This window comes from Megascapheus bottae, chromosome 1, assembly GCF_031878675.1.
Source record: "Megascapheus bottae isolate mThoBot1 chromosome 1, mThoBot2.hap1, whole genome shotgun sequence".
Lineage (NCBI taxonomy): Eukaryota > Metazoa > Chordata > Mammalia > Rodentia > Geomyidae > Megascapheus > Megascapheus bottae.
In genome coordinates this window covers 101837195-101864466 of record NC_143509.1, presented here as the reverse complement: position 1 = coordinate 101864466, position 27272 = coordinate 101837195, and the positions used below count along the sequence as shown (strand labels likewise).

At 49.7% G+C, this 27272-nt stretch overlaps 1 protein-coding gene across 1 annotated transcript; it reads right to left on the bottom strand.

The window, feature by feature from the left end:
* On the bottom strand, window positions 1–27272 carry B3galt5 (beta-1,3-galactosyltransferase 5). The gene is made up of 3 exons (XM_090349453.1): window positions 27196–27272; window positions 1897–2069; window positions 1–989 (listed from the first exon to the last, which is right to left on the bottom strand). Exon 3 carries the CDS (start codon window positions 987–989, stop codon window positions 60–62), a length of 930 nt encoding a protein of 309 aa, XP_090205579.1. The 5' UTR covers window positions 1897–2069; window positions 27196–27272; the 3' UTR covers window positions 1–59.

The following is a 27272-nucleotide window of genomic DNA, read 5'->3' as shown; positions in this document are numbered from 1 at the left end:
CAAGCCCCAGGGGCGGGCGGTGTGAAGTTTTGGGGGGGTTGGGGGGGGCGCAGGCTCCCTTATGCCGCCTTCTGGCAGTCGGCCTCCAGGACATCCTCCAGAGCCTGCCAGTAGGCCAGCAGCTTCTGGGGCGTGACAAAGTGGCAGGACACGATGGTGCGGAAGCGGCAGGGCGAGAAGCTCAGGCCCTCGGGGAAGAAGGTCTGCTGCGAGTGCAGCTCCTCGGGCCGGATCCTCAGCTTGGCCAGGCACAGCCCCACGAAGACGTCCTCCAGCTTGATGAAGGGCACGCTCTCCGAGATGTTGTACACCTGACTGGCCACGTCGCTGGACAGCACGTAGCCCGTGCCCGAGCAGAAGGGCGGGTACCTGTCCCACGGGTACTCGTGTTGACTCACAAACCATTTGCTGAACCTGCTCCTAATGGGGAACTCGTTCAGCTTCAAGTAGCCGGTGAAGAGCCGCGTGGTTCTGTTCTTCCTCAGCAGGAGCTCGGTCAGGTAGTGGACGTTGATGAACATGTCCGAGTCTGTTTTCATCACAAAGTCTGTCTGGGGGCAGAAGTGGTGAACCCACTCCAGGCCCATCAGCACCTTCAAGGTCAAGTTGAAGTAGACGTCCTTGAAGTCCTTCTGGATGATGTCCCCGAACTGCTGGCTCTCCTGGGCCACCGCTGCCATCTGCTCGGGGCTGGCTGTGGAACCCAGGAGGAAGAAAGTCCTCACCTGCCTCCCCCTCACCGTCCTCGCCCGCCCCCAGGTCTTCCGGATGGCCGTGCGGGCGGCCACCTGGCCATGGGCCGATGTCACCAGCAGGACGAGGAACGGCGGGCTCTGGCTGCAGTCGACAGCCGGCAGCTGCAGGTACTTCCCGTGCTTTTTCTTGAAGATGAACAGCTCTTCCTGAAAGGGAGCCATGCTGAAATACAGGCAGAACGCCCCCACCACCAAAAGGCACGCATACACCAGCCTCATCCTCAGAAAAGCCATCTGAAAAAGGAAAGGTGGGGCGGTTAGACAAAGAGGGCGGGAAATGGGGAGCAAAATTCAGGGTGGCAGGAGAAGGGGGCCCTGAACTACCACCCCACCACCCACTGGAGGAGAGGAGCAAACTGTCACCCCGAACCTCCAAAGCTTGCACCGTTCCAATACAATCAAGCGGAGGCATGGCTCCGGTGGGAGGGAGGCCTGCCTTGCAAGAGGGAAGCCTGGAGCTCAATCATCAGTACAGCCAAGAAACAGATGATAGGCAGATAGGTACGTACATACATACATACATACATACATGCATACATACTATATAGATAGATAGTACAGAGAGCTAGTGAGAGAGATGCCTGTCAGATGGTAGATGGATAGATACATGATACATAGGTGATTAATAGACAGATATGATGGATAGATGAGAAATAGACAGACAGACACAGAATGGATGATAGATAGTTCCAGGCTCGCTCCTATAATCCTATCTACTCAGAAAGCTAAGATCTGAGAATCTCAGTTTGAAACCAGCCTGGGCAGATGGGAATCCCAGATTCCTTGTCCATAAATAACTGGGACGAAATCTTCCAACAGGTCCTCCATCTCTGCCCTTTAATAAAAAGGTGGTCAGATACCTTACAGGCCTGGGGGCCATTTTTAGCAGAATAAAACCTAGAAAGTCTTTGTAGTCTTCTGCGATCTAATTAAGCACTGCCCAAAGAAGCAAGTCCAGTTCTCTGATCTACAATGCGGCCTGGGGATTCCAGAGGCTGATGCAACTCTTTAGGTTACCTGTTTAAATCTCCTGTCTGATTTTTGTCCATCTTCTGCCCATCCATTGCTAGTATGCCCAGCAAGTAAAGGATTTGTGTCCGATTATATAAGTGTTACAACAATAAAGAAGCCGATAACTCACATTTAGCAGGCAATCTGTGGTTGGACTGCTCGCTCAGCCGCAGGGAAGATTCCAGGAGGAAAAGTGCTTGAAAGAGTTGCTGGCATCGGAGGCTGCAGACTACATCCTGTTACAACATTCTGGCCTGGGACTATTTACCAAGAAACCGTGGCCATTCCGTCTCTCAGGAATCACTAGAAGAATGAACAAGAATGGTGTTCAAGTCACCTGAACCTCACTGTGTGCGCAGCACCACGCTGCCATCTCCCTGTGAAGCCCACAGGCAGCCCTGCAGCCGTCGCCCACCCAGCTCCACTCTCACGAATGCCACGGGCACAAGCAGCGGAGGTCTAACCACAAGTGCGGTGTGCAAACATGCACAAATTTTGGTGGGTGAGGTCAATGCCTCGTAGCTTCCTTTCCAAAGGAGACGAAAACGCTTACAGTTACATTTCTTGTCTAATAATTTACCTAACCTACATCACAGAGCAAGTGGCCAATGCCTCAAGAATTTAACACAAGTTTAGCCGGGCACCCATGGGACATGCCTGGAATCTCAGCTACTTGGGAAGTAAAGATTGGGAGGATCAAGATTGGAGGCCAGCACCGGTCTTAAGTTTACAGGACCTCAGTACACCAGCCTAGCACAGGGGAACACAGCTGTCCTCCCAGCCATCAGGGAGATGGAAGTGGATGGCTGAGGGTCCAGGCCAGCCTGGTGGGGGCAGGAAGGAGGTGTAAGAACCTATCTGAAAAATTACCAAAAGCAAAAAGGGCTGGAGGCATGGCTCAAAGTGGCAGAAGCCTTGGGTTTAAACAAAATACAATAATTCAATGAAAAGAAAAGCGTATGTACCATTGCCCAACTCAAACAGCATTTCTGAGGTGAAAGGACAAAGGGTGCAATAAGAAGAGAATGTGGTGATGCAGGCGTGGTGGCTCACGCCTGTAATTCCTTCTACTCAGGAGGCTGAGATCTGAGGATCTCGGTTCAAAGTCAGCCCAGGCACTAAAGTCCATGAGACACTTATCTCCAATTAATAACTAGAAAACGGGGAGTGGTGCTGTGGCTCAAGGGATAGGGTGGTAGCCCTGAGCTAAAGAGCTCAGGGACTGGGCCCAGGCCCAGAGTTCAAGTCCCACGACCAACAAAAAAAAAAAAAAGAAGAAGAAAACAAAAGAAAATCATGTGGTAGAGTGGAGTGACATAGTTATTGGATGGCTCAATGCTGGGTATGGCAGCAGACTCCTGCAATCTCAGCCTCTGGGAGGCTGATATGAAAGGGTCACTAGTTCCAGCGTAGCCTGGGCTAGGGACAAGGTCCTGTCTTGCACAGCAGCAGCAGTAAACACATTCCACCAAGCCCGTGGCGTTTTGGGCCAGTGGGAGCCCACAATGGCAACAGAGCCCTCACTCTGGGAGGCAAGGACTTGTCTGGCCCAAGAGGCCCTCTTTGGGAAGGAGTCTGCCTGCATGGCTGTGGAGACGATGATGTGGACCACGTCCTCCCACCATCTATTTCCAGGGGACAGAAAAGCCAAAGGCAAGAGACGGAAGTCACTTCCCCACGCCCCTTTCTTTCTTGGATAATCTCACTCTTATTCCACAGGCTGTTGCATCACTTACCGGCATTGATGCGGCTCTTCCCCCTCCCCGCCCCCCCTCCGCTCTTCTCAGGACCTTTGGCATGTGTCAACCTGTCCCAGACAGCAGGTCACCCCACTCTCTGAAGTGCCACCCCTGCCCAATGCCGAAGCTCCCCACAGCCATTCACACACACACAACTGCCCACGGCTGGAACACTTCTGCCTGAAGTTGTAGTTGTCAAAATAAAACACCTTCAAAGCTACCCAGGGCCTGCAATGCCCAGAGCCCTTGCAGGCTTGTGTGAGCATCTTACACTGAATGCAGGAGAATTCGGCAAAGCACTTAGCCAGTGAGGAGGCAGAGAACAGGACAGTGTGATTCTGGAAAGATCACTGTGCACCCCCGGCTGTGGCCCCAGGCTGGACAGAAAACAGGAACCCTTAGCACAAAGCAACTCCACGCACCCAGCAGGAACCACTCCCCACTGCCCACCTGGATCAGGAAGCCCCACTTCTAGACATACTGGGTGCAGGCCCAGTGGCCAGCCAGTCCCAAAGAGCAATCTAGACGTGGCCTGTGTCGTCCAGGCTCTGCTCTGTGGCTCAGGAGCAACACAGGGTCAGAAATGGCACTCAGGAGGCTGCTGGCACTTCCTGAGAATGGCCACAGGAAAAGTAATGGAGGGCGAAAGGGAGTCACGCCCCCTGCCATGAACAGAACGGACGAGGCAGCCAGGGGCCACCAGCAATGCCATTGAGCCAGCAGCCCTAGCCAGGACACCGAGGCCAACGGGAGGCTCCCCTAAGAGGGGAGCCTTTCAAATTGAGCAACCTGACCTTCAAAAGAAATCGGAAGGAGGGCGGGGGAGATTCTTCTGCTCCCTCGCCCACAGAGGAAGAGCAGGAGCAGGGCGAGATGGGCGCCTGCAGCAACGAGGGCGCTGCCCAGGAAGGAAAGGCTGTGGCCACCCCGGAGAGCCAGGAACCCCAGGCCAAGGGGGCAGAGGCCAATGCTGCCTCCAAGGGAGGAGACGCAGAAGAGGAGGCAGGGCCCTGGGCCACAGAGCCGTCTACTCCCCCAGGGCCCGAGAGTGGCCCTGCCTGGGCCGGCACTGAGTAGAGTGAGTGGGTGATCTCTAAGCTGCCCAAACTGTGCTGCCCTGAAGAGCCCACTGCCTGGATCTGGTGCCCTAGCTGCCTTCCTGTGCCCAGAAAGGATGGAGCTTATTGTCCACTCCTAGCCACATTCCCTCTCCTCTCCCTCTTGTGGATTCTCCCATCATCCATCTGGGCTTTCTCTTCTGGCCAGCGGAAGATGGTCCCGTACAGTTTCCCACGGTAGGTGAGTGAAATGCGCCTGTTCCTGGCCCCTCCTTCTTCCTCGTCCCCACTCCAGCAGAAGGCAGTTGCTGCTTTCCTCCCCCAGTTCTTTTCCAAGTAGGTTTGTTTTATCCTACTCCTCAAATCCCTGAGCCAGGAGTGGGGTGCTAATACACCCAAACGTCGTGTCCAGCCTTCCCCCGTTGAGTTTTTTACTCTCTGTGCTGTGGCTAGTGGCACCTGGGCTGGCAGGGCACTGCCCCATCCAGGTTTTTATAAATGTCTTTTTTTCCATATATTTTTATTGTAATTAATAGAAGGGCTACATTATATTCACCAGATAGAAGGTGCATTACTTCACAAACATTGATACCCTTTCTCATGTCTTGGTCCCCATTTCCCTCCCCTCATCTTGTTTTCCCCCCTTCCCTATCTGATTTCAAATAACCAAATACACATATATACAATATATCAGATAACCAGGTGAAATAATGTAACCATATGAGATAACCAAGGGACAGCAAAAGAGATGAGAGATAACATAGTACATTAAGGACAGCAATCATTCGTTATATGGCTTTTGTTTCAATATCCTGGAGGTCCTTTCAATTAGCTTCATACTATATGGCCTTATGTCTCTAGGTTTTGTTCTATTGTAAATCTCTGCTAGGAGAGCCCAAGGTTTCTACTGTTTATAAATGTCTTACTCAAGTTCAGACCTCCAGCTTGTGAATCAACTGTCTCTTTTTTGACTTGGTAAACAAGTACTGGGCTTTAGAGCGGGAGGGCAGCCTGTAATGTGAAACAACTTCTTTTCTCCATTCTCTTTCACCTGATTTTACTGTAACATATGGAAAAATGTTGTTCCTTTAAAATAAAAAAAATCAAAATTTAAATTTAAAAAGGGTACAAGGAATGCTCATGAAGCAAGCGCTGTTGGGAGCAGGAGAGCCTGTATGAAGGGGCGACTCTCTGAAGTTCATCTGAAATCAACCGGCCATTCTAATGCCTGCTCTACTACAGGCAAAGTCCTAGATTCTCCCCTAGATTGGGGGAAGTGGACCACCTATCAAACTCAACAAAACAAAGACAGGATCCCAGGAAAAAAAGCAGTAGAGAGCGCAGGAGGCACAGGAAACAGACCATGCCTTGCAACTTGGTGGCCATGGTGATTCTTCGAAGCTGGCCGGTGCCCTGAAGAAACCAGCCGAGTCTACCTGCCCACCTTCTAGCAGAGGTCAGGGCTCCTTTTACAAGAGGAGTAAGTGGGTGTGTGTTAAGAAAGCTGGCACAGAGACAAAGAGATCCATGGAGCCGAACTGAGAGCCGCACCCGGGCTGCTCCCGAATACCGGTAATGCATACCGGTAATATACGGTGGAGACCGACCTCTCACCAGTGTCCCAGGGCACTGCAGGTCCACTGGGGATGGAGGAAGAGCAAACCACACCCGACAGCTGACTCTACACAGGTGGTTTAGCAGAGGTAAAAGATGCGGTGCCTTTCTGGGAAAGAAGCTGTCTAATCTTCAACTAGGTGGAGGACATCAGCAAACCAGTTTGGCCAGCTTGCCCCCCTACCCCCCTCCCACTGGCGGCCACCACCCAGGGGAGAGTCCTGGGTCATAAAACTCAGGCCAGCCCTCCTACAAACCACCACCCAGGGGAGAGTCCTGGGTCCTGCCATGTCTCAGGCCAAACCACCTTTCTAAGACCACCACCCAGGGAAGAGGCTGGCCTGCTTCAGACATATGATCTGCTAGACTGCCTGAAGGGAGGAGAGAGGAGGGGAGGGTGGCAGCCACAAGAAGCGACAGCTCACAACCACGCTGTGGGATACCCGTGTCCAGGTCTGCTGCTCACTCTTCACGTTCTCTTAACTCTTGACAACAGTGCTCATCTTCCTGGTTTTATTTCTGTGCCACCAGAGAACAAGAACCCACCGCATCGTGTCTCTTCACGTCGTATGTTATCATTTTTTAAAACAGGATATTAAAAAAAATTACGAAAGGAAAGGGTGCTAAATGGGAGTTTAGAAGACACCTACAAAGAGCGCAATTGTGAGGCGGCCACTAGAACACAGCCACGATCCACACACCTGACACCTGACGAGGACCGCTGCCAGCACACGTCCAGAGCTTCCACACGACGTCAAAAACAAAAACACATCCCCAAACACATCCAGGCCATGTGCGTGCATACCAACTCGAGCGTGGCACACACGTGGCCTGATCCTTTGTCTAACGATCTGAAGCTGGAACACGTCTGAGGTGGGAGGAGAAGGGTCTGGAGGGGGAACAGGGGGAAAGGGTGGGCAAATGGAGGGAGGGCTCGTGGGTGGATGCAGTGATAATATTACATGTGCCTATGAGAACATGGAACAGTTTGAAGGGAAAGGTAGGGATGAGTTAGATGGAGGAGAACAATAGAGAAAACGACATGGGTATGAAGCACTGTACATTGAACAGACACTTGAAGTGAAATCTCTTTGTATAATGATTTGAAGAAAATAAGCAAAAGAAAGGAAAAAAGAGAAAAGGCTCAAAATGCCTATAATTTAGAACATGGATTATGAACAGGTAGCTCACGCGCGCGCGCGCACACACATCTCCAAAAATCTGGGGCCAGAAGTTTGGCTGCGTGGTAGACTGCTCATCTCACATGCACAAAGACCCAGGTTCGATTCGTTGGTACCACATACACAGAAAAAGCCGGAAGTTGGGCCAGGGGATTGGCCTAGTGGTAGTGTGCTTGCCTAGATTCACAAAGGCCCGGGTTCCATTCCTTGGTACCACATGCGTAGAAAAAAAAGCTGGAAGTGGTGCTGTGGCTCAAGTAGTAGAGCTCCAGCTTGAGAAAAATCCAAGGACAGTGCTCACGCCCTGAGTTCAAGCCCCATGACTGGCAAAAAAATAAATCTCCAAAAATCTAAATACCCAAGAAGGATCATTACGACTCACCATCAAGAATATAAACCAATTACAACCACAGTGAGCCACCACCACCCTCCATGACTATAACCAAATGGCTGCCAAGAATGTGAACAAGCGAGCACCTGGGAAACCTCACCCACTTTGAGACTGTCCACTCCTGCTGCACATCTGTGCTGGGGTGCAACCAAGCATTCCTGTAACACACCCATCAGAAACGACTGCATATGGGTCCAGCCAGCTCGTGATGTCCAGAAGTGGTTCCATGAATCAGGACCCAAACGGGAGAGAAAAACTGCACAGTAACTCAAAAAACATAGTTTGACACCAAGAATTATTTACTACGACAAATGATTTGAATGGCAAGAGATGAACAGCGAGGAGGTAGGAAAGTGCTAAAGGAGGTAAGAAAGAGCATGCAGACCCCCCCCCCCCCGGGGCCTGAGGGTACACTCCAAAGGAGAGCTCGGAAGCTCCAGGAAGACGCAGACTTGACTGGAAGGGCAGAGCCACACACACACACACACCCCTCCACGCCACGACAGAAGCCCCATGCCAGTTCTCCATCAGTGGGACATGCTCGAAATGCATCCTCTGCAACATGCCAGAAATAAGAGGTGGAGGGATAGGAGCTCAGCTCAGCTCTGTTAAGAAGTCACCAGAGGCTGTCCCGGGGTGGCTGCTTCCTGCTGCCCAGACAGTGACCCTGAACCAGAGAGGAAAAAAAGTCTCTCCCATAGGGCCTCTCCAGACCCTCTCTGACAAGCTCTAAGAGTTGGATTAGAGAGATCAAAGACTTAAAGGGCAGGCCCAGTTATTCACATGGTCATTGAAAAAGGGTGAATTTGAAGCTGCGACAATACATTGACAAACAACACTACTGTTGTCAAGAAATAACCAGCAACGACAGGATTGACAGAGTAAAAGCTTCACAGGCATACAAAATTTACAAATGACTGATACGCTACGTATTAACCCAACAGATGTCGTGCTGAGAAAAGAGAGCTGAGCATGCAGAGGCTTCATTTACAGGACGCAGAACCAGACAAAACTTCATAATGGTAAAGAAAGTTAAAGGGTGGTTACTTCCGGGGAGATGACCAAGTGGGCAGGAGTACAAGAGAGCTGGGTCCATTCTGTTGGTGTGGTGGCTGGTAGTGTGTGTGTGTGTGTACATACATATATAGATATAAATATATGCATATACATATGCATGCATACACATATTCATTAACTCACATGGCTACCACTCATGTGTTGTATACATATATATCATGTGAATATTTTTACCGCGTTTTTATTGTGATGATTAAGTGGTTACATATATTTTACAGTACTGGGACATAGTTATTCTTAGCAATTCTCACATTTACTTATTTTACTATTATAATACCTAAGCATCATCGTTTTAGTCTACAAAATTTATAAATGTGGAAATATACAAAAAAAATCTCAGGGTCGGGAGTTTGGCCCAGTGGTAGAGTGCTTGCCTAGCATGCATGAAGACCCAGGTTTAATTCCTCAGTACCACATACATAGAAAAAAAGCCAGAAGTGGTGCTGAGGCTCAAGTGGTAGAGCTCTAGCCTTGAGAAAGTCCAAGGACAGTGCTCAGGTCCTGAGCTCAAGCCCAGGACTGGCCAAAAAAAAAAAAAAAAAAAGAATCTCTAGACTTACATAGAACAAAAAGTTTAAAACTCTTTGAATACTGGCAATGAAACCATTTCTTCCAGGTCAGCTGTTATGTCTTCCCTTTGCTAGGGTTTCAGTTGTTCCCTCGTTCTCTCTCATCCTCTCTGTTCCATCATCACCCTTGCATTGTTTGATCTATCAGGCAGACCATGCGCCTTTTGTTCCTTTGGTCTTGGTTTGTCTCACTCAACATGATTCGCTCTAGTTCCATCCACTTCGCAGCAAATGCCATTATTTCATCTTGTCTGGTGTCTATGTAGAATTCCATTGTATATATGTACCACATTTTTTGTATCCATTCATCTGTAGTGGGGCATCTGGGCTACAAAACCTCTAAGCAGGTGACACCTTCTATAGAATTTGCCATATTTATTTTACTAAAAGTCTGACATTTTTTCACACTGCATTTCATGGGCCAGCGTGTTGCCAGACAAGGCCAGGGGTAAAGTCTGAGTTCACCTCGCTTCCCCTCGGCCCAAAGCACTGACCTAAGCTCAGAGGAGGAAAGAGGTGGGCCTCAGTAATGGCAGACCAGCCCATGAACAGAGCCTTCTCTGACTGTGTCAAGCAGATGGAGGCACCTCCTTTTTACCTAGCAGGAATGGAAAAAACAGAGAATTTGGAATGGGAGCCTCTGTTCACACCCCAGCTCCTCCCCAGCATGGCACCACCCACACCTGTACCCACACCCTCAAGGCACACAAGGAGGGACAATCACACCTCCAGAGGAATGGCAGCACGACTGGATTTGGGGGTGTCTTGTGGAGGCTGCCTGAGGAAGCAGTGCCCCTGTTTCCAGTGACGCTAATGACATTAGTGTTTTAGGTTTAGATATTGTTTGTTTCATCCTAGCTGTGCAGTATTCAGGGGTCTGTGCTCCATCCAGGCTCTGTTCTCTCGCTCGGCCAGCATTCTCTACTTCACAAAAATCACAGTTGTACTTCAAGATGTCTTTACCTAGAGCTGTCAGCTCAACAGCAACCAAGAGCACAACTGGACATGTTTTAAAGATCAATTCTTTTAAACTGCTAATAATATGTTATTATCTGAACAATAACCCAAATAATACTGAAACTTTTATTGAACAATTTTATCCATGGTGTCAAAAGGAACAAAATCCACAGGTTTAAGGAAGTTGATCTACAATAGTTCCTTCAAATAGAAAGGAAATAAGGGAGAAAGGGAAGGAGGGAGGGAGCAAAGAGAGAGAAGGAAGGAAGGAAGGAGGGAGGGAGGGAGGGAGGGAGGGAGGAAGGAAGGAAGGAAGGAAGGAAGGAAGGAAGGAAGGAAGGAAGGAAGGATTAAATTGCTTCCATAAGCTGAGAATCAAAGCACCAAGGTCTTTCTTCTTGACAAAATACAAATAAATAAATTAACAACCAAAACAAAGATCAATAACATATTGATCTTTGCACAGCAAAGTCAGGCAGGTGTGAAAGTATTGTAAAAGCACTTTAATTGTGGAAGTCTGGTAAGATAGTGCCTTGATACCTACACAAAGTGCCTTGAAACCAGAGACAGGTTTCTCTTGACCAGCATCAAGCCCTTTATCTCAGAAACCAGTGGCCAAATGGAGGAACCAAGGAACACTGGCTGCCCCAGAAAAGTCCTCATGAGGAATCTAAAAGAGATAGGAATTCAGTGTGCACACCACAACCATGAGGAAAAAGAAAAGAGATTTAAAACAAGGGGTGAAAAAAGAGATTTTACTCAACCATCAGGCAGAATATTGTGTCATTTGCAGGGAAACGGATGAATCCAGTAAAATGTTAAGTATGTCAGGCTCAGACAGACAAATAGTGTATGTTTTCTCCCAGGCGTAGAAATTAGATCTGAATTATAAACATACATAAAACACACACCGCCATATGAATGTACACACACGGGAGAGATCCAGTGATATGACTTCCAGCAACTTACAATTTAACAAAATGAGGTTCAGGAAGCTGAAACGTGTTGTCAGGATGAGGAGTCAAGAGGAGGAGCGAGCCAGGCGGCAGGGGCTCACGCCTCTGATCCTAGCTACTCAGGAGGCTGAGATCTGAGGATCGTGGTTCAAAGCCAGCTAGGCACTAAAGTCCATAAGATTCTTATCTCCAATTAACCACTAGAAAACCAGATAATTTTTAATTACATCAATAATTTTAATTATATAACTAGAAAACAAACAGCCAAGGATGGTGAACTTTCTAGAAACCCAGGTCTGTCCAGGTCCACCAGGAGAGGCTTTCCTCACGGGCAGGACCTCAAGTCTGCTGTCTTGAGAAGCCAGTGTGTCAGCCGCATGGCTGCTCCTGCTGGCTCCCCTGGGTCTCTGCCCTCAGGCCACACTTATTCCCTTCTGGTCCCTTGAGCTGACTCCTCCGCCCCCCCCCACCCCGCCACTTCTGCTGGGCTGACTGACCTGGGGCCAGCTACGTCTTCAGCACAGCTCTTCTGCCCCCCACTGCCACGCCCTTTGTATTGGTCCATATGGACGTAATGGGGGGTTGCCTCTTACTAATTCCTTTTCTTTTTATTTTGTCAGTCCTGAGGCTTGACCTCAGGGCCTGAGCACGGTCCCTGAGCTTCTTTTGCTCAAGGCTAGCGCTCCACCATTTGAGCCACAGCACCACTTCCAATTCTTGTGCCACCCCTTTCCCACTAAGTCAGTATAGCAGAGGGTGACGGCAACCGCTGGCTTTGTTCCTCACCCTGGCCAGGGCTGCTCTCCAGAGGGGTCGCTCCGAAGGCTGCAGGTAAGAGCCCGTCCTGTCCTTCATGCACGTCTCTCTGTGAGTTTACGGGACACAGGCAAGTCGTCTGCTCTCTGGAGCAGGTGACACAGTATTTCTGAGCTCGGAGCAGCTTCGTCATGTCATTTTGCATGGTCTAAATTCTAAGTGCCACACTGGAGCTTGAGGAGCAGCTGAGAGGGTCCGATGGTCTTGGCCTTTCAGAACACACCGCCATTTTACAAAAGATGGGCCGCTAAACGCTGGGGCTCTAACACTTGATCCTTGGCTCCATGTGGGGCTTTTTGATGATTAACTGGAGATAAGTCTCATGGACTTTTCCTGCCCAGGCTGGCTTTAAACCTTGATCCTCAGATCTCCATCTCCTGAGCGGCCTCCCCATTTTTTTCAGATGAAAGCTACGTAAATATGTAAAACAGATTCCACCTTTCCTAATTCTGTCATCAAGGAAGTCGTCACTGTTTAGAGGCTGTTAAATGTATCTGAGGGGGCTGGAAAATAGCCACAAACACCCACCAGCCGGCGTGGCGTAGCTGGAGATTGGCTGGGGGTTTTCCTTCCGAGTAGGCTTCGTCAACCCCAAGAAGATCGTTACCTTTCACCCACCACTAATCCAGGGAAGGTCTGAGTGCCGGGAAGGAGGGCGGGAGGATGGCCACAAGCCAGGTGCTGGTTATCAACCCTGATCAGAGGCCCAGCCCTCCCCACCCTCTCCCCACCCCGAGGGCTGCCAGTGATTTGGACTCTGTATGGAGGGGTAAAGAGCAGACCACCAGGGCTTGAACCCCAGTCCCCACTGCACTAACCGCGAGGTCATACACCACCTCCACACCGTCTAACCTCTCACACCCAGGTCTCCTCCATATCACAGGGCAGTGACCCTGAAAAGCCCATCTCAGAGAACCACTCAGGGTGCTCCCCGTGTCCCCGCCACACGGCACACAGTGCTGTCAGGAGCACTGCTGGGGAGCACTGCTGGCTGGTGTCCCGCCGTTCGGAAACATACTCTTCATGAGCATGACGGGGTGATGTAAGAGACACCCTGAGAGATGCTTTGGCTGGACCTATGAATTAACCAGAAGCCGCACATTCAGCCCCTCAGACACCAGACACACACACACACACACACACACGCACGCACACGCACACGCACACGCACACGCACACTTCGCATCTGTGTTCTTTAATAACTGAGCCATTTCCTGATAGGATCACTTTACAACCACGTTAGGTTCCAGGAAGAACAAGATTTACCAATTAGCTTCTTGTGACCAAAAGCAAACTATGCCTCACCCAGGCAATGCCATCTTATCATCTTGAAGGGATTGGTCAAAGCTGCAGCTCACCTGCCTGCCCAACTTCCAGAGACGAAGGCTGAGCTGGCCCAGCCGGCCATGCTTGTGACTCAGGCCTGCTCCTGCCTTTCCCATCACTGCTCCAGTGTGTCCATCTCACCTGTGGCCAGTATCTGCACCCCTAAAGCCAGCACGGGAGGAACTCAAGTACCATCTCCTTTCTCTGCCTTTCACCATGTCTTTTTACTTGGCATGGGGGTGGGGCTGAGGGGGAGTTGTCAGACCCAGCGTGGGACCCCTGAGTTTGGGCCTGGGGTCAACACTGGTTTCCACGGGCCTTCCCTTGAGGGCACATGGAGTTAGTGGCAGGAGGCAAGGGCGCAGGCCTCTTTCCAGCCACTGGACTGGAAAAGGCTGCTGGCCCCAAGTTCCTTTGCAGAATGACAGAGTTACACTTGAACTATCTCTCCTGCCAGCTAAATCAGGCAACCTGCAGAGAGGCAGATGGCACTTCACCTGAGAGCTGGTGGAGTCTGCAGCCAGGGCCCTGCTCAGGCCAGTCTCAGGGTTAGGGATCTGATTAGGGTTAACATTTGGGGTTTGGGTTAGAGATTGCATTTTAGTTAGGGATTGAGATAGGGACTGTGTTAGAGATTGAGTTTAGGTTAGGGACTGAGTTAAGGATTGGGTTAGGGTTAGCGATTGCGTTAGGGTTAGGGATTGAACTAGGTATTGGGTTAGGGCTAGGGTTAGGGTTAGGGTTAGGGATTGGGTTTGAGTTAGGGATTGGGTTAGGGTTTAGGTTTGGGTCAGGGACTATCTTGGGGTTAGCGATTGGGTTAAGGTTAGGGTTAGGGTTTGGGTTGGGGTTAGAGTTAGGGACTGAGCTAGGGATTGGGTTAGGGTTGAAGTTTGGGTTAGGGTTAGAGTTTGGGTTAGGAACTGGTTTGGGGTTAGGGATTGATTGGGTTAGAGCTTGAGTGTAGTTTAGGGATGGGGCTGTGGTTAGGGTTTGGAGTAGGTATTAGTTTAGAGTTAGGGTTAGGGATTGTGTTGGAGTTAGCAACTGGGTTAGGGTTTTGGTTACGGTTAGGGATTGAGCTAGGGATTGGGTTAGGGTTAGAGTTTGGGTTTGGGTTTGGGTAGGCTTAGGGTTAGAATTTGGGTTTGGGTTTGGGTTAGGGTTAGAGTTTGGGTTTGGGTTGGGGTTAGGGTTAGGGATTGAGCTAGGGATTGGGTTAGGGTTGGAGTTTGGGTTAGGGTTGGGGTTAGGGTTAGGGATTGAGCTAGGGATTGGGTTAGGGTTAGAGTTTGGGTTTGGGTTTGGGTAGGCTTAGGGTTAGAATTTGGGTTTGGGTTTGGGTTAGGGTTAGAGTTTGGGTTTGGGTTGGGGTTTGGGTTAGGGATTGAGCTAGGGATTGGGTTAGGGTTGGAGTTTGGGTTTGGGTTGGGGTTAGAGTTTAGGTTTGGATTAGGGTTAGGGTTTGGGTTTGGGTTAGGGTTAGAGTTTGGGTTTGGGTTTGGGTTAGGGTTAGGGTTGGGGTTGGGGTTGGGGCTGGGGTTGGGGTTGGGGTTAGAGCTTGGGTTTGGGTTAGGGTTAGAGTTTGGGTTTGGGTTTGGGTAGGGATAGGGTTAGAATTTGGGTTTGGGTTAGGGTTAGGGTAGGGTTAGGGTTGGGGTTAGAGTTAGGGACTGAGCTAGGGATTGGGTTAGGGTTGGAGTTTGGGATAGGGTTGGGGTTAGGGTTAGGGACTGAGCTAGGGATTGGGTTAGGGTTGGAGTTTGGGATGGGGTTGGGGTTAGGGTTAGGGATTGAGCTAGGGATTGGGTTAGGGTTAGGGTTAGGGTTGGGGTTAGGGTTAGGGACTGAGCTAGGGATTGGGTTAGGGCTTATTTTGTGGAAAGCCTGGAATTTCCACAGGATGTCCTTCTATGTGACCTAGTGTGAAGCTTTAAGATGATTTCCTCTAGACCTATTCTTCACAGCTTCCTTCCCTATCAAAAGAAGAAGAGATTTATCTTCCAAGCCATCTCCGTCTCTCAGCCTCACTTCTCTCCTCACTAGCCTAATCCTTTCTCTGGTCACCTCAGTCACCTTGATCTAAAAGTAGAAAGGCCTTCTGTGGCATCTCATACCCAGGATGGACTATAATGTCCCTTCTGACACTCAATTAATTGCTTCAAGCAATGTCTGGCCACAGAATTCACCCCATGGTGAATAGCCTTTCCTCTTCTGAAACATCCCTAAAGGGTTCATTTGTCCCCTGGCAGACGACCACAGACTGCTACAAATAGAAAACCATCGCACCTGGGCTCCCAGCGGGCAAAGGCATGAATGAGCAGCTTGTTCATTTGTCTGGCTATGGTATGTTTTGACAAAAGCCAAGCATGAGGTTGGTGAGCCCCATGCGGGAAGAGGCAGGCGTGACGTCTGGGCCAGGCTACAGCCACTCAGAGGTGTCCCAGGACCCACAGTAAAAGATGCATCAGGGTGGAAAAGGGTAAGGGCAGGGACCCCCCTTCCTACAGTGTGTTTCTACAGAAATGACCTGACTATATAGTCGTGGCAGGGACGGCTCACCGGGATGCTACCTGGCGCTTCTCCCTCCCTTGCGGGGATTTGGGGATTAGGGCTGGCTGATGCATACCCTCTTCTTTCTGCTGCCCTGGAATGTCCCTAGCCCTCGCAGTGGCCTTCTGGGTGTGAGAGTTTATCCACAGCCATGGCAGGACGTCCTCTGGGTGCCATCATTTGCTAACGAACTTGGGGAAACAGAAAAATCTGATCAGACATGAGCCCGGATTGCACTTTGAATTTTCTAACAATACAACTGGCACAAAAACAAGTGACTTCTGTCGGTTGGGATCAAGATAGCTTAGCCTGGTCTGAAGCAGCAGATTCTATGTCTAGACTCTGGACTTACTGGGTTCAATGTGAACCTCTCAGGCTGGGGTTTGAATTGCCGAGAGCCCATACTTGGGAGGCTGTACCACCTAGAGCTTCATTTCCAGACAGGAGTGGTCAACAGTGAAACCCTGCAGATCTAAAGACCATTATCAAGGAAGAAGGAGCCTGAGTCACACCTCCCCTCCCCGACTTCACTATCCCCTTCCTCATGTGTCTTATTAGATCCGCTTCATCATGCAATAATAATGGCTCATTCCCCATGAAGTGCGGGGAGGGGGGAGGTGAATTGGGAAGAAAGGAGGAATAGAAGGGCTGTGTGCGTTTCTGGGGTGGAATGGGAAGGAGTGCTGGTCATGTGACCCCCCCACCTGTCAGAGAGCAGAAGAAAGCTGAGGAATATCCCGAGGAATGTCCCTTACGTCTCCCACTCCCATGGCTCTGTTGGTCATGTTTGTTGGCGGGGCTGGCACTGTGTGACTCAGGCTCCTTCTTCCTTGATAATGCTCTTTAGACACTTCTTAATTTGATACCATTCCATTCACCTGTTCTTACTCTTAGGCACTGGACTACTGGAATCCTATTCAGAAAATAATTACCCATGCCTATATCTTTCGGCAATTTCCCTACAAGTCCCTGTGGTGGTTTTAAGGAATTAATTATTATCTTAAGTCGTGTGACCCACTGGGAGCTGCTTTGTGCCAGGATGAGATGTAAGGATCTCGTTCTAGTCTTCTGTACGCACACAGCCGCTCTCACAGAACTATTTGTTGAAGACACTATACTTTCTCCAATGTGTTGGCTCCAGTCTCAAACATTAGGTGGTTGAAGTATTGTTTTATTTTTTCCTCTTCTAATATGTTCCACTGGTCTTTTGTCTGCCTTCACCCCAGAACCAAGCTAATTTTGTTGCTATGGCTCTGTAGTATAATTTAAAGCCCAATATTGTGAAACTTCCAGCACTCCTCTTTTGCGCACAATCACATTTGCTACTCGGGACCTTTTCTACTTCCATATGAAGTTTAGGGTTGACTTTTCTATTTCTACAAAGAATGCACTGGGATTTTAATGGACATTACACTGAACGTGTATAATGCTTTCAACAGTATGTCCACTTTCACAAAATTGGATAAAGAAATAATATCCAGCATGCACAACAAGCTCAAAAAAATTAAACAGCAAATGAATAAAGAATCGAATACCAGATGGGGTAAATGAGTTCAACAGTTCTCAGAAGAAGAAATACAAATGGCAAACTACATGAAGAAATGTTCAACGTCCTTTGCCATAAAGGAAATTCGAATCAAAACCACACTAAAATTCCATCTCACCCCAGTAAGAATGAAAAACATCAAGACAACAAACAATAAATGCTGGTGAGGATGTGGGAGTGTTGGAAATCTCATACACTGTTGTTAGGAATGTAAACATCCAGTGTGGAAATCAGAACGGAAGCTTCTCAAAAACAAATAAAACCAGACCTTATCACCCTTATCACCCACCATCCCTCTACTGGGCACACAGCCGTAGGAGACTAAACATACAAGAAAGACCCTGCAGGCCAGGTTCCTGGAGCTCTGTCTCTCACCACAGACAAGTGTAGAATTAGCTAATGACCAATGAGTGGATTAAAAAAATAGTATCTATACAATAGAATATCAGAGATGAGGGTGAGCAAGATAAGCCCAATTCAAAAAGCCCAGTTTTGCATGTTCTCATTCACTACAGATTTAACATGATGATGTTGAAGCCATCAGTGGTAATGGAAAGTGGGGAAAAGAGAACAAAGAAGGAAGACGTGTCTACAGAGCCGTCTACACAGACCAAGAACACCCACCAACTGCTGTTCGGAAAGGGGATAGAAGACAAGAAGGAATTTGGATATGGCAGAGGGGAAATTTTTGCGAAAGTATACCATGTGCATGTACAGAAGGATCATAATGAAACCGCTTTGTATTACAAATGTAGGCTGACTCAAAAATAAGAAAACAATCACAATAATAGTGAGAAAGAATGGACATTTAGGGGGTTGGAATGGGCTTTGTAACACAGAAAAAGAAAAAAAAAAGGGAAAAGGGTTCTTGACAGGCTTAGGGCAAAATCTCTGAGGACATGTAAGAAGCCAACTCTGCTAGCACAGTAGAGGAATAAACCTCACAGCAGTGTACCTGCATGAATGCTGTCCCAAGAAGTCCAGGCAGATCCGATGTCCTATAGCGACGTTCTGCAAACTAACTCAGGTTCCGGGGCAACACAGGCCAGTGTAGCACATGCAACGAGCTTGCCAACTGACCCCAACCTGCTTAATCTCGGGAGTGCCTTGTCACAGGGGCGACAGGTAATATGGCATTGTGTCTACTTTTATGAGTCCCTTATCACCAAGATCAAGAAAATCAGTATGAAATGTAATCTCTATGTATATCATCTTCATAATTAAAAAAAATGAACCAACCAGAAACAAAGAACCGTGTTATGTAGCCAATCGAGAATTTATATTCAGTTTATAGCCACATAGAGATATTGACATTATCAAGGAAAAAAAATTATCATTGTGACCTGCAATGGATGGAGCTAGCCTTCCACACCCTGCCCTTCCCTCCCGCCTCCCCTCCCCTCCCCTCCACCCTCCCCTCCCCTAGAGGAATCAGCACAACCAATCCCCACTCCCATTCCTGCATTATTCAGCCTGAGGATAGAAAAGTATGACAGAGCTGGGCACGGTGGCTTATGCCTACAATCCTAGCTACTCAGGAGGCTGAGATCTGGGGATGGCAATTCAAAGCCAACCCGGGCACTAAATTCCGTGAGACTCCCCAGAAGGGGTGCTGTGGCTCAAGGGGTGGTAGCCTTGAGCTGAAGAGCTCAGGGACAGCGCCCAGGTCCAGAGTTCAAGTCCCACAACTGACCAATAAAAAAAATATGACAGTCATTTCACAACGAAAAAAAACATCATTGGATCAGGAAAAAAAAAAAACTGAACCAAGAAATGACAGGATAATGTATCTACCGTGCCATGGGGCTCCAGGAAGCTGGAAGCCTGTGACTGGATGGGGAGGAAGCAGTACAAAATGCCGGAATATTCGTTGAGTGAGTGATCTGAAATGCATCATCCTCTGGGCAGAGTCTGCAGTCAGGAAGTGAGGGCCATGCTCTCCCCACATCCCGCTCCACACCCTGCCCTCCCCCCCTTCCTCCTTAGGGAGCAGCATCCTTCCTTCCACCCTGCCTTCCTCGGCATGTCCTTGCCAGGCTAGTCATGCTACCACTTTCTGGTACCTGGGATGCTTCTGAATTTCTTTTCATCGGGAATGGTGGATGGCTTCCTCCATGAACGCCTGCTTGCAGCGTTGCCACTGCAAACCAAACCCTGGCTCCCTTGAAATGGTTTACATTCCCCTTTACATCTTTCCTCCAGACTCCGAAGAGATACCTTCTAGCCACCCCATGAAAACTGCCTCACCCTCCCTCAGTCCCCAGCCCTCTGGAATCCTGTCTCGGCTCCACTGTGCATCTAAGAAAAATGGCTTTGCCAGCCGGGAATTTAGCTTAATGGTAGAGTGCTTGCCTAGCATGCACAAAGACCCGGGTTCGATTCCTTCGTACCACAAATATAGAAAAAAAAAGCCAGAAATGGTGCTGAGGCTCAAGTGGTAGAGCTCTAGCCTTGAGAAAGCCCAAGGACAGTGCTCAGGCCTTGAGTTCAAGCCCAGGACTGCCCCCCCCCCAAAAAAAAAGAAAATGGCTTTGCCGAACATCACCGTAGCCTGCTGGGGTGAAGAAACAATGAACTCATCCACAGACCATGTCTGTCACCTCCTCCCAGAGCCCTCACACCTGCCCTCCCCACTCACACCTGCTCTCCCCACTCACACCTGCTCTCCCACCTGCCCCACAGACGCACCTACCTCACAGGACCGCCCAAAACCTCAGGTGCAGCAGGGTCACCCCCCAGTCACCCTGCACTGAAACCTCCGCAATGGCTGCCCTTCCTCCTCCACTGTGCCACGACATTCTGTTTCACCTCTCTCGGTGCAGACCACCCGAGCCCTGCCACAGCACCTCACCCCTCAGTCCAGCGCCAGCTCTCCCTTTCTTGGCTAATAAGCAGATTGCAACCAACATCCCCTCCAGTTCCTAATCAGGCCATACTATAGTTCATTGTTGACAGGTTCTCTTCTTCTATAGTGCAGGTGGCAGAGGGACAGGAAATACTTTGTCACATATATACATATTCAAATCTCAGCACCCCATATAGTACATAATAAGTGCCCTCACATAATAAATGCTCAATAAATATTTACTGAGTGATTTAATGAGTACTTATTGTTTGGAGTTGCATTCCCCTAAAATTCAGACAACATTCATTTATCTGAACATAGGGTCTTCGTTGATGTACTTCACACTGGAGTAGAGTCAGCATTTATTCCAATACATTCAGCATCCTTTTAATTCAAAGACGTTTGAGCACAGACACACACAGAGGGCTACAGGGCAGACCACAAGAGAGAGTGGGTGGCTCTCCCACGAGCTGCAGAACACCAGATACCACCAGCAGCAGGGAGAGACGCCGCCGGCCAGGCTCTTATGGTGCCACCGTGCGTCCGGGCACCCCCAGGCTCCTCTGCAGACACCCTCAGCCCCACACAGGACAGCAGCCTGGAACCCCACATCCCCTTCTATCGAGCCATGCTTGCCCCCTTCTCTGGGGAGATTCTGACAGCAAAATACAAATGAATGAAGTGCTGCTGTATAGTTTCCCACTAGATCCTTACTGGCATCCAGGGCAGCACCTGTACAGAGCCATCACCACCAAACCATCACCAAAGAGAAGGCAGGGGTGGTGGTGAGAGCTGAAGCCAGCATGGGGGAGGGCTGGTCCCTCCCTGTCCTTTGGGTTTCTGCCTTGTCTTACCTCCAGGGCTGGCCTCCTCTCGTCTGCTCAGATCTAGGTGGCAGGAAAATTATACCAACCATCTTCTCAGATGCCAGATGAGCATTTGCAGCTCCAAAAGTGGGAAAGCAGGGGAAATTCAGCCACCAACATGGGCCAGGAGCAAGTATTGCCTTGTCTGTCACTTGACATCATACCCCCAGCACAGATGCCAAGAAGAAATGGAGGAAACCAAGAAGGGAAGAGAAAGAGGGAGGGGGGAAAGAGGGTGAGGGAGCTTCCACTCACCTGAGGCAGGAATTCAGGGGGTGCTGCACGAGACACTGGAATGAGGAGCTTGGCTAGGACAGCAACCACGCCACTGACAGAGCTCAGACTCCGCCATGCAAGCAAAGTCCAAGCCCCACATTCGGGTTTCCTGTGAAACTTGCTTCCAGCTTCCCTGCCCTTCACTTCTCTCCAAGTCTGGCTACAAATACATGGCTTTCACTGAAGATAACTTTGGCAGGAAAACCAAAGACTTTTATGTGAAATGATTCTCACCTAACACATGACCCTTCTGAAAGGCTTGTTAAAAAGTGTTAAAGATTGATAGGCTGGCTAGAGAGAGTCTCTTAATTTTTCACAGGTTATCAAGCTCTGTGAACAGGCTGTGTATGTTTTACCATAAAAACCAAAACTAACAATTGGCTCTAAGAATTTTGTTGAGAATATATATCCCATTTGAATTAGAAAAAATCAGTGGGGGGAAAAAAACAAAAATTCGAGTCTATAACTGTAATGAATGACTTATTGGCACTATCTTAAAACTGTAGTTATTTTCTAGTAGAGATAGAACCCCAACCACTAAGAGAGAAATTTAACTATGTGTTCAAGGGAAAATATAGAATGTACAATAGGAGATTATTTATGAAACACAGAAAATAAGAATATTGGATATAATCTCTTAAATGCATTCAAATTTGCTTTCAGAAGTACAGAATCTTAAATACTTTCATTGATAAAGAAACTAAGTCCTTGAAAAAAAAAAGAAAAAAAACTAAGTCCTCAAAATAATTTTGAAAACAAAAATTATTTTTAATAACACGATTGTGGAAACTGAAGGATTAAATGAACTCAATTACTAAAACAACACATTAGAGATAACTACCCACTCATTCGCTCTCTATATCTGACGTGTATAAAGAGTGAGAGAAAATAAGAAAGAAAAGAAAGAATGAACCCTTGAGGTTGAAGTGGTGGCTCAGTTGGTAGAGTCCTAGCCAATGAGGAAAATCATCAGGTACCAAGTTCAAGACTTAGTCCAGACAAAAGGAAGGAGAGGGAAGGGGAGGGAAAATAGAAGAGAGAAGGAGGGAGGGAGAGAGGGAGGGAGGAAGGGAGGGAGGGAGGGAGGGAGGGAGGGAGGGAGAGAAGAAGAGAGGGAGAGAACACAAGAGAAGATGGGAAACAAAGAGTGGGTGGCACACAGCAAACATAATCAAATTGTCCAGGGTGTTGCCTTTGGACTCTAAAGGGAACTGGGTGGAACCTTGAATGTACCAGGCCATGAACCACTTTAACCGTTTAACCTTGTGAGTCACTTGTTTCTATAAAAGAGAGCTCAAGACCAGCCTGAGAACATAATACTCAAGTGACCTTGTGAAGGTCGAGTGAGCACACGTGAGCACCAACAACTACCCACTATGTGTCTGGGTATTGATTTGAGAGACTCCTGAAGGTCCCCAACCACAGGCTCGGCCCAGAGTCAGCATGCTCGGAAGCACAGACCTTCAGGAGGTGAAGCCGAGGGAGGCCCTTAGGAGGTTGCGGTGTCCTGGAAGGAGCTGTGGGACTCTGCCCATCCTGTCTCTGCCCCAGCTCAAAATATCTGCTCACCCCTAAGTGTCCTCTGCCCACAACATGCCACCTCACAGGAGGCCAAACAAGGTCAGGAACCCCCTGAGCTTGGGCTTGAATCTCCAAAAGAGCAGCCAGGTCAAGTGGTCCCCTCATAACGTCACACCTCTGGTTTTCTGGGGTAGTCAACAGAAGCAAGTCCTCGGGCGATAATTCAGACAGATCCAAAGAACTCTGCATAAAGCCCTGAGCTTCCTGACCTCTGCTCAGATACCATCCGTCCTCTGGGCTCCATGAAGTCCAGGGCACAGGGTGACCCACAGCTCGTAGAAACTGGCACTAAGTCAAATTCTCCAGCTCTGACACAGCACTGAGAAGACTGCAGCAGCCGAGGGGAGACAGTGCGTGATGGCCAAGCCCAAGGGCCTCTGTCCATCATCAACAAACCCCACTGGGGCACAGCCAGTGTCCCACTTTGAATCCGCCTGGTGAAGGGGGTCGCTGACATAAACCCATCAACGGAGCACCAAGGGCAGATTGAGGAGGTAAGAGGCAAGGTCCCTGGGGAGCCGACCCGCTGACACCTCTGGGGGACCAGCCACTGTCAGAGCCTCCCAGAGCCCTGTCTGCACCCATGTGTGTTGCTGAGCTCCCTGCACACCAAGGAGAACCCGCCCCGAGTCACAAGTAAGATCTTGAGTGGAGTGAGAGCCCCCCAGAGTCTGCACTCCCCTCCTGGCCTCCCACAGGCCAGGGTCAGAGAGGCAGTCCAGCATTCTCAGGGCCAACCCTGCAAAAGACGGAGCCAGATGCTCTGATCTCCAACACACAGCCTGGACCAAGACACCACAGTAAATCACAGAGCCACCCCCCCCCCCAACCATGGAGCCACCAGCCCAGAGAGCCCGAGGCCCGGGATGGAGAAGGTGGGGAGGAAGGAAGGCAGAGGTCTAGAAGAGTAGTGATGGTTGCTGGGAAATTCTGAAGGGAGAGGGGAGAGAAGGACAGCAGACAGCCTTCAGTATCTGCCCAGGAGCCGAGCTCAGATGTTGCAAGGATTAGGAAAAGAAAAGAAAGAAAGAAAAGAAATGAAGTCAGGAGCTCAAGCAGCTCTGTGCACTCTCGTGCTCATAGCAACCATATCTGCCACAGAGAAGAAGCCTCAGAAGCACTCACTGCCGAGTGCACGGGTAACAGTGAATGCATTCGCCCTTCCCAAGGAACGGGATTCGGAGGCGTGAATTAAAAAGTGTGCAGCTGGGGAGTGGGGAAGCTGGGGTGGATGGAAGTGATGTGCAAAGGTCTGGTTTTCCTGTGGGATGATGAAAATGTTCTGGAGCCAAATGAGGTACTACTTGCACCACACTGTGTGGAACGAAACGCCCTGGTATTGTGGTTAAAACTGCACATTTAACTTAGGTAAACTTCACCAATGTTAAGTAGAAAAAATAGACTAGGGGTTTGTTTATTAAAGACTCCACAGGTGAAATTTGATTGATACCTTATGTCCCCAGCAAAGCTACTCATTAAGCAAAAGAAAGAGCTGAGTGCCAGTGGCACAAGCCTATAATCCTGGCTACAGAGGGGTGTTTGATCTGGAGGATCAAGATTCAAAGCCAGCCTGGGTAGAAAAAGCCATGAGACTCATATCTCCAAAACAACCAGCAAAAAGCTTGACTGGGGGCCAGGAGTTTGGCCTAGTGGTAGAGTGCTTGCCTAGCATGCACAAAGACCCAGGTTCGATTCCTCGGTACCACATACATAGAAAAAAGCTGGAAGTGGCGCTGAGGCTCAAGTGATAGAGCTCTAGCCTTGAGAAAGTCCAAGGACAGTGCTCAGGCCCTGAGCTCAAGCCCAGGACTGGCAAAAAAAAAAATGCTTGACTGGAGGCACAACCTAAAAGCACCTTCCCCCAGAGGCTCTGAGGTCTGGGTTTGACCAGAACTGGGTTAGAAGAGTGTGCCTGTGTCACCAGCGTCCTCACAGAGCAAAAACAGAAATGCCCAGAACAAGGGTGCCACCTCTTTAATGTGGGGATCGCATCTGTTGTGGCACGGGGAAGTCCTCTACTGCTCTAATGAGATGGCCAGGAGCCCAAGGTCATCCAGGAGCCAGGAGCAGGCAGTGGAGGAACCTGAGGGAATGAGGGACGGCAGGAGGCAGGCTGGTGACCTTATCTCCTGAGCCCAGTTTGAACTAAAGATCCCACGGTCCTCTAAAGTCTGTCTTCCACCTTCCCTGCCCCGACTGTGCATCACCATGCACAGGAGCTCACAGGAATGGACAAAGAAAAGTAGGGTCAAAAGTCTACAGGAAGGGGCCTGGAGTTTAGCCTAGTGGTAGAGTGCTTGCCTAGCATGCACAAGGACCCGGGTTCAATTCCTTGGTACCACATACATACATAAAAGCCAGAAGTAGTGCTGTGGCGCAAGTAGTAGAGCTTTAGCCTTGAGAAAGTTCGACAGTGCTCAGGCCCTGAGTTCATGGCCCAGGACTGGCAAAAAAAAAGTCTGCAGGAAGAAATGGTGCTGTGGCTCAAAGTGGCAGAGCCACATTGAGCAAAAGAGCTCAGGGACAATGCCCAGGCCCTGGGTTCAAATCACACAACCAACAAGACAACTGACGGAAGACTGGACAGAACAAAGGTAGAGTGGGAGGAAGGCCTGCTGTGCCCACTGGAGGCTGTCCACTGGGCTCATCTAACCCAGAGAGGGGAGGCGGGAGGAGAGTCTGCCAGAGTCCAAGAAGGACTCCATCCTCATCGGCATCCCACTAATGGCAAGGTCAGTCCACTTTTCAAGCCAGTGGAACTAGGATTGAGCACCAGGACCTAGTCCAGGCAGAAATCCAATCAGAAGCCCAGTCCGCAGGGACAAATACAGCCTCAGGACCAGGTGAGTATGCAGGAAGGGAGGGCTGGAGACATGGAAGCTCTTCCAGGCTTCTCTGTGCTGGTTTGAACCAGCAGCCTCTCTAAGTAGGCTGAGTTAGAACAGCAATCCCTGGAGTCCCCCTTCCCTCACAAAGGGTGAGGATCATGGGTCACATTGCAAGAACACCTGCCACGGTAGATCTACAGAACCTCATGACATCCGATCTCATACGTACTCTTTGTTTCTTCAAAGGGCCCGCCTAGAAACCACACTCACACAGAGAAAGGATCTCTGTGTCTGGAAAGCCCTTTTTAAGACAGAACAGTCCACCATAAGCTTTTGAGGTTTCAGCACCAGAAAGCATGTGCTTTCCAAGACAAGTTTCCAGAAGCTGATACCCACAGGCCTGCACCGGGCTCCTCCCTCAACACCACATGGGAATTGTTTCTTAATGTGTCTTAGTGGAAAAGATTATATAGGATGGCCTGACTGGAAAAGGGGAGAAATGAAAGGAGAAACCAAACCGGCCTTCCTGGCACCTGTTGTCATCTTCAAACAAAGAGAGTATCTGCTCTGTCTTTGAAACCAAACGTGTGCGCTTCCCTTCATTTTGTTTTTAAGGAAGAAATGCCACAAAAGCCAGAGCATATAGAGGGAGCACAAGACGTGTGTGTGTGTGTGTGAGAGAGACTGGGGATCAATCTCAGGACCTCATGCATATCCTCTGCACGCACTCCACCCCTGAGCAATATCTCCAGTTCACTCCAAGCAAAACTCATTTTGCAGCACGATAATGAACCTTTTCCTACAGCAGCACAACACTGACAGTAGGCGGTGGGCGCAACTCTACCCCAGCTCTACACTGCTCCAGACGCCCCGCGCCCCCACCCACGCGCCCCTGCACCCTTGCACACGCGCACGTGCACACTCGTACAGACACTGCACACAGAATGCATGTGTTATTACATCCTAACCAGCCTCCCCTTATTTCCTTCCGGACACGAACTGCGCACGCGGCCCCCTCCCCCGAAGGCCGACCCGGGGAGGCTCCGCGCGCTCTCCCCGGTGACAAGATGGCTTTCCCCGCTGCCCGGCGCCAGGGCCGCCCGCCGCGGGGCTGGGGACTGGATTTCCGGGGCTGCCGGGCTCCGGGGAGGATGCCGGGTGTCCGCCGCCGCGCAGGTGCTGCGGAGCGGAGCCGCTTCCCGGCCTGCACCGCCCCCCCGCTCCGTCCCCGCCCCGGCACCGGTGCCCACCGGGGTCGACCTCCTCGGGGAGACTTCACGGGTGCCGTGGCGCCAACTTCGATGCTTGCCCGTCTGCAATCGCGATC

Coding starts and splice junctions, on each gene's coding strand:
- B3galt5 (XM_090349453.1), bottom strand. CDS start 989: ATGGCTTTTCTGAGGATGAGGCTGGTGTATGCGTGCCTTTTGGTGGTG.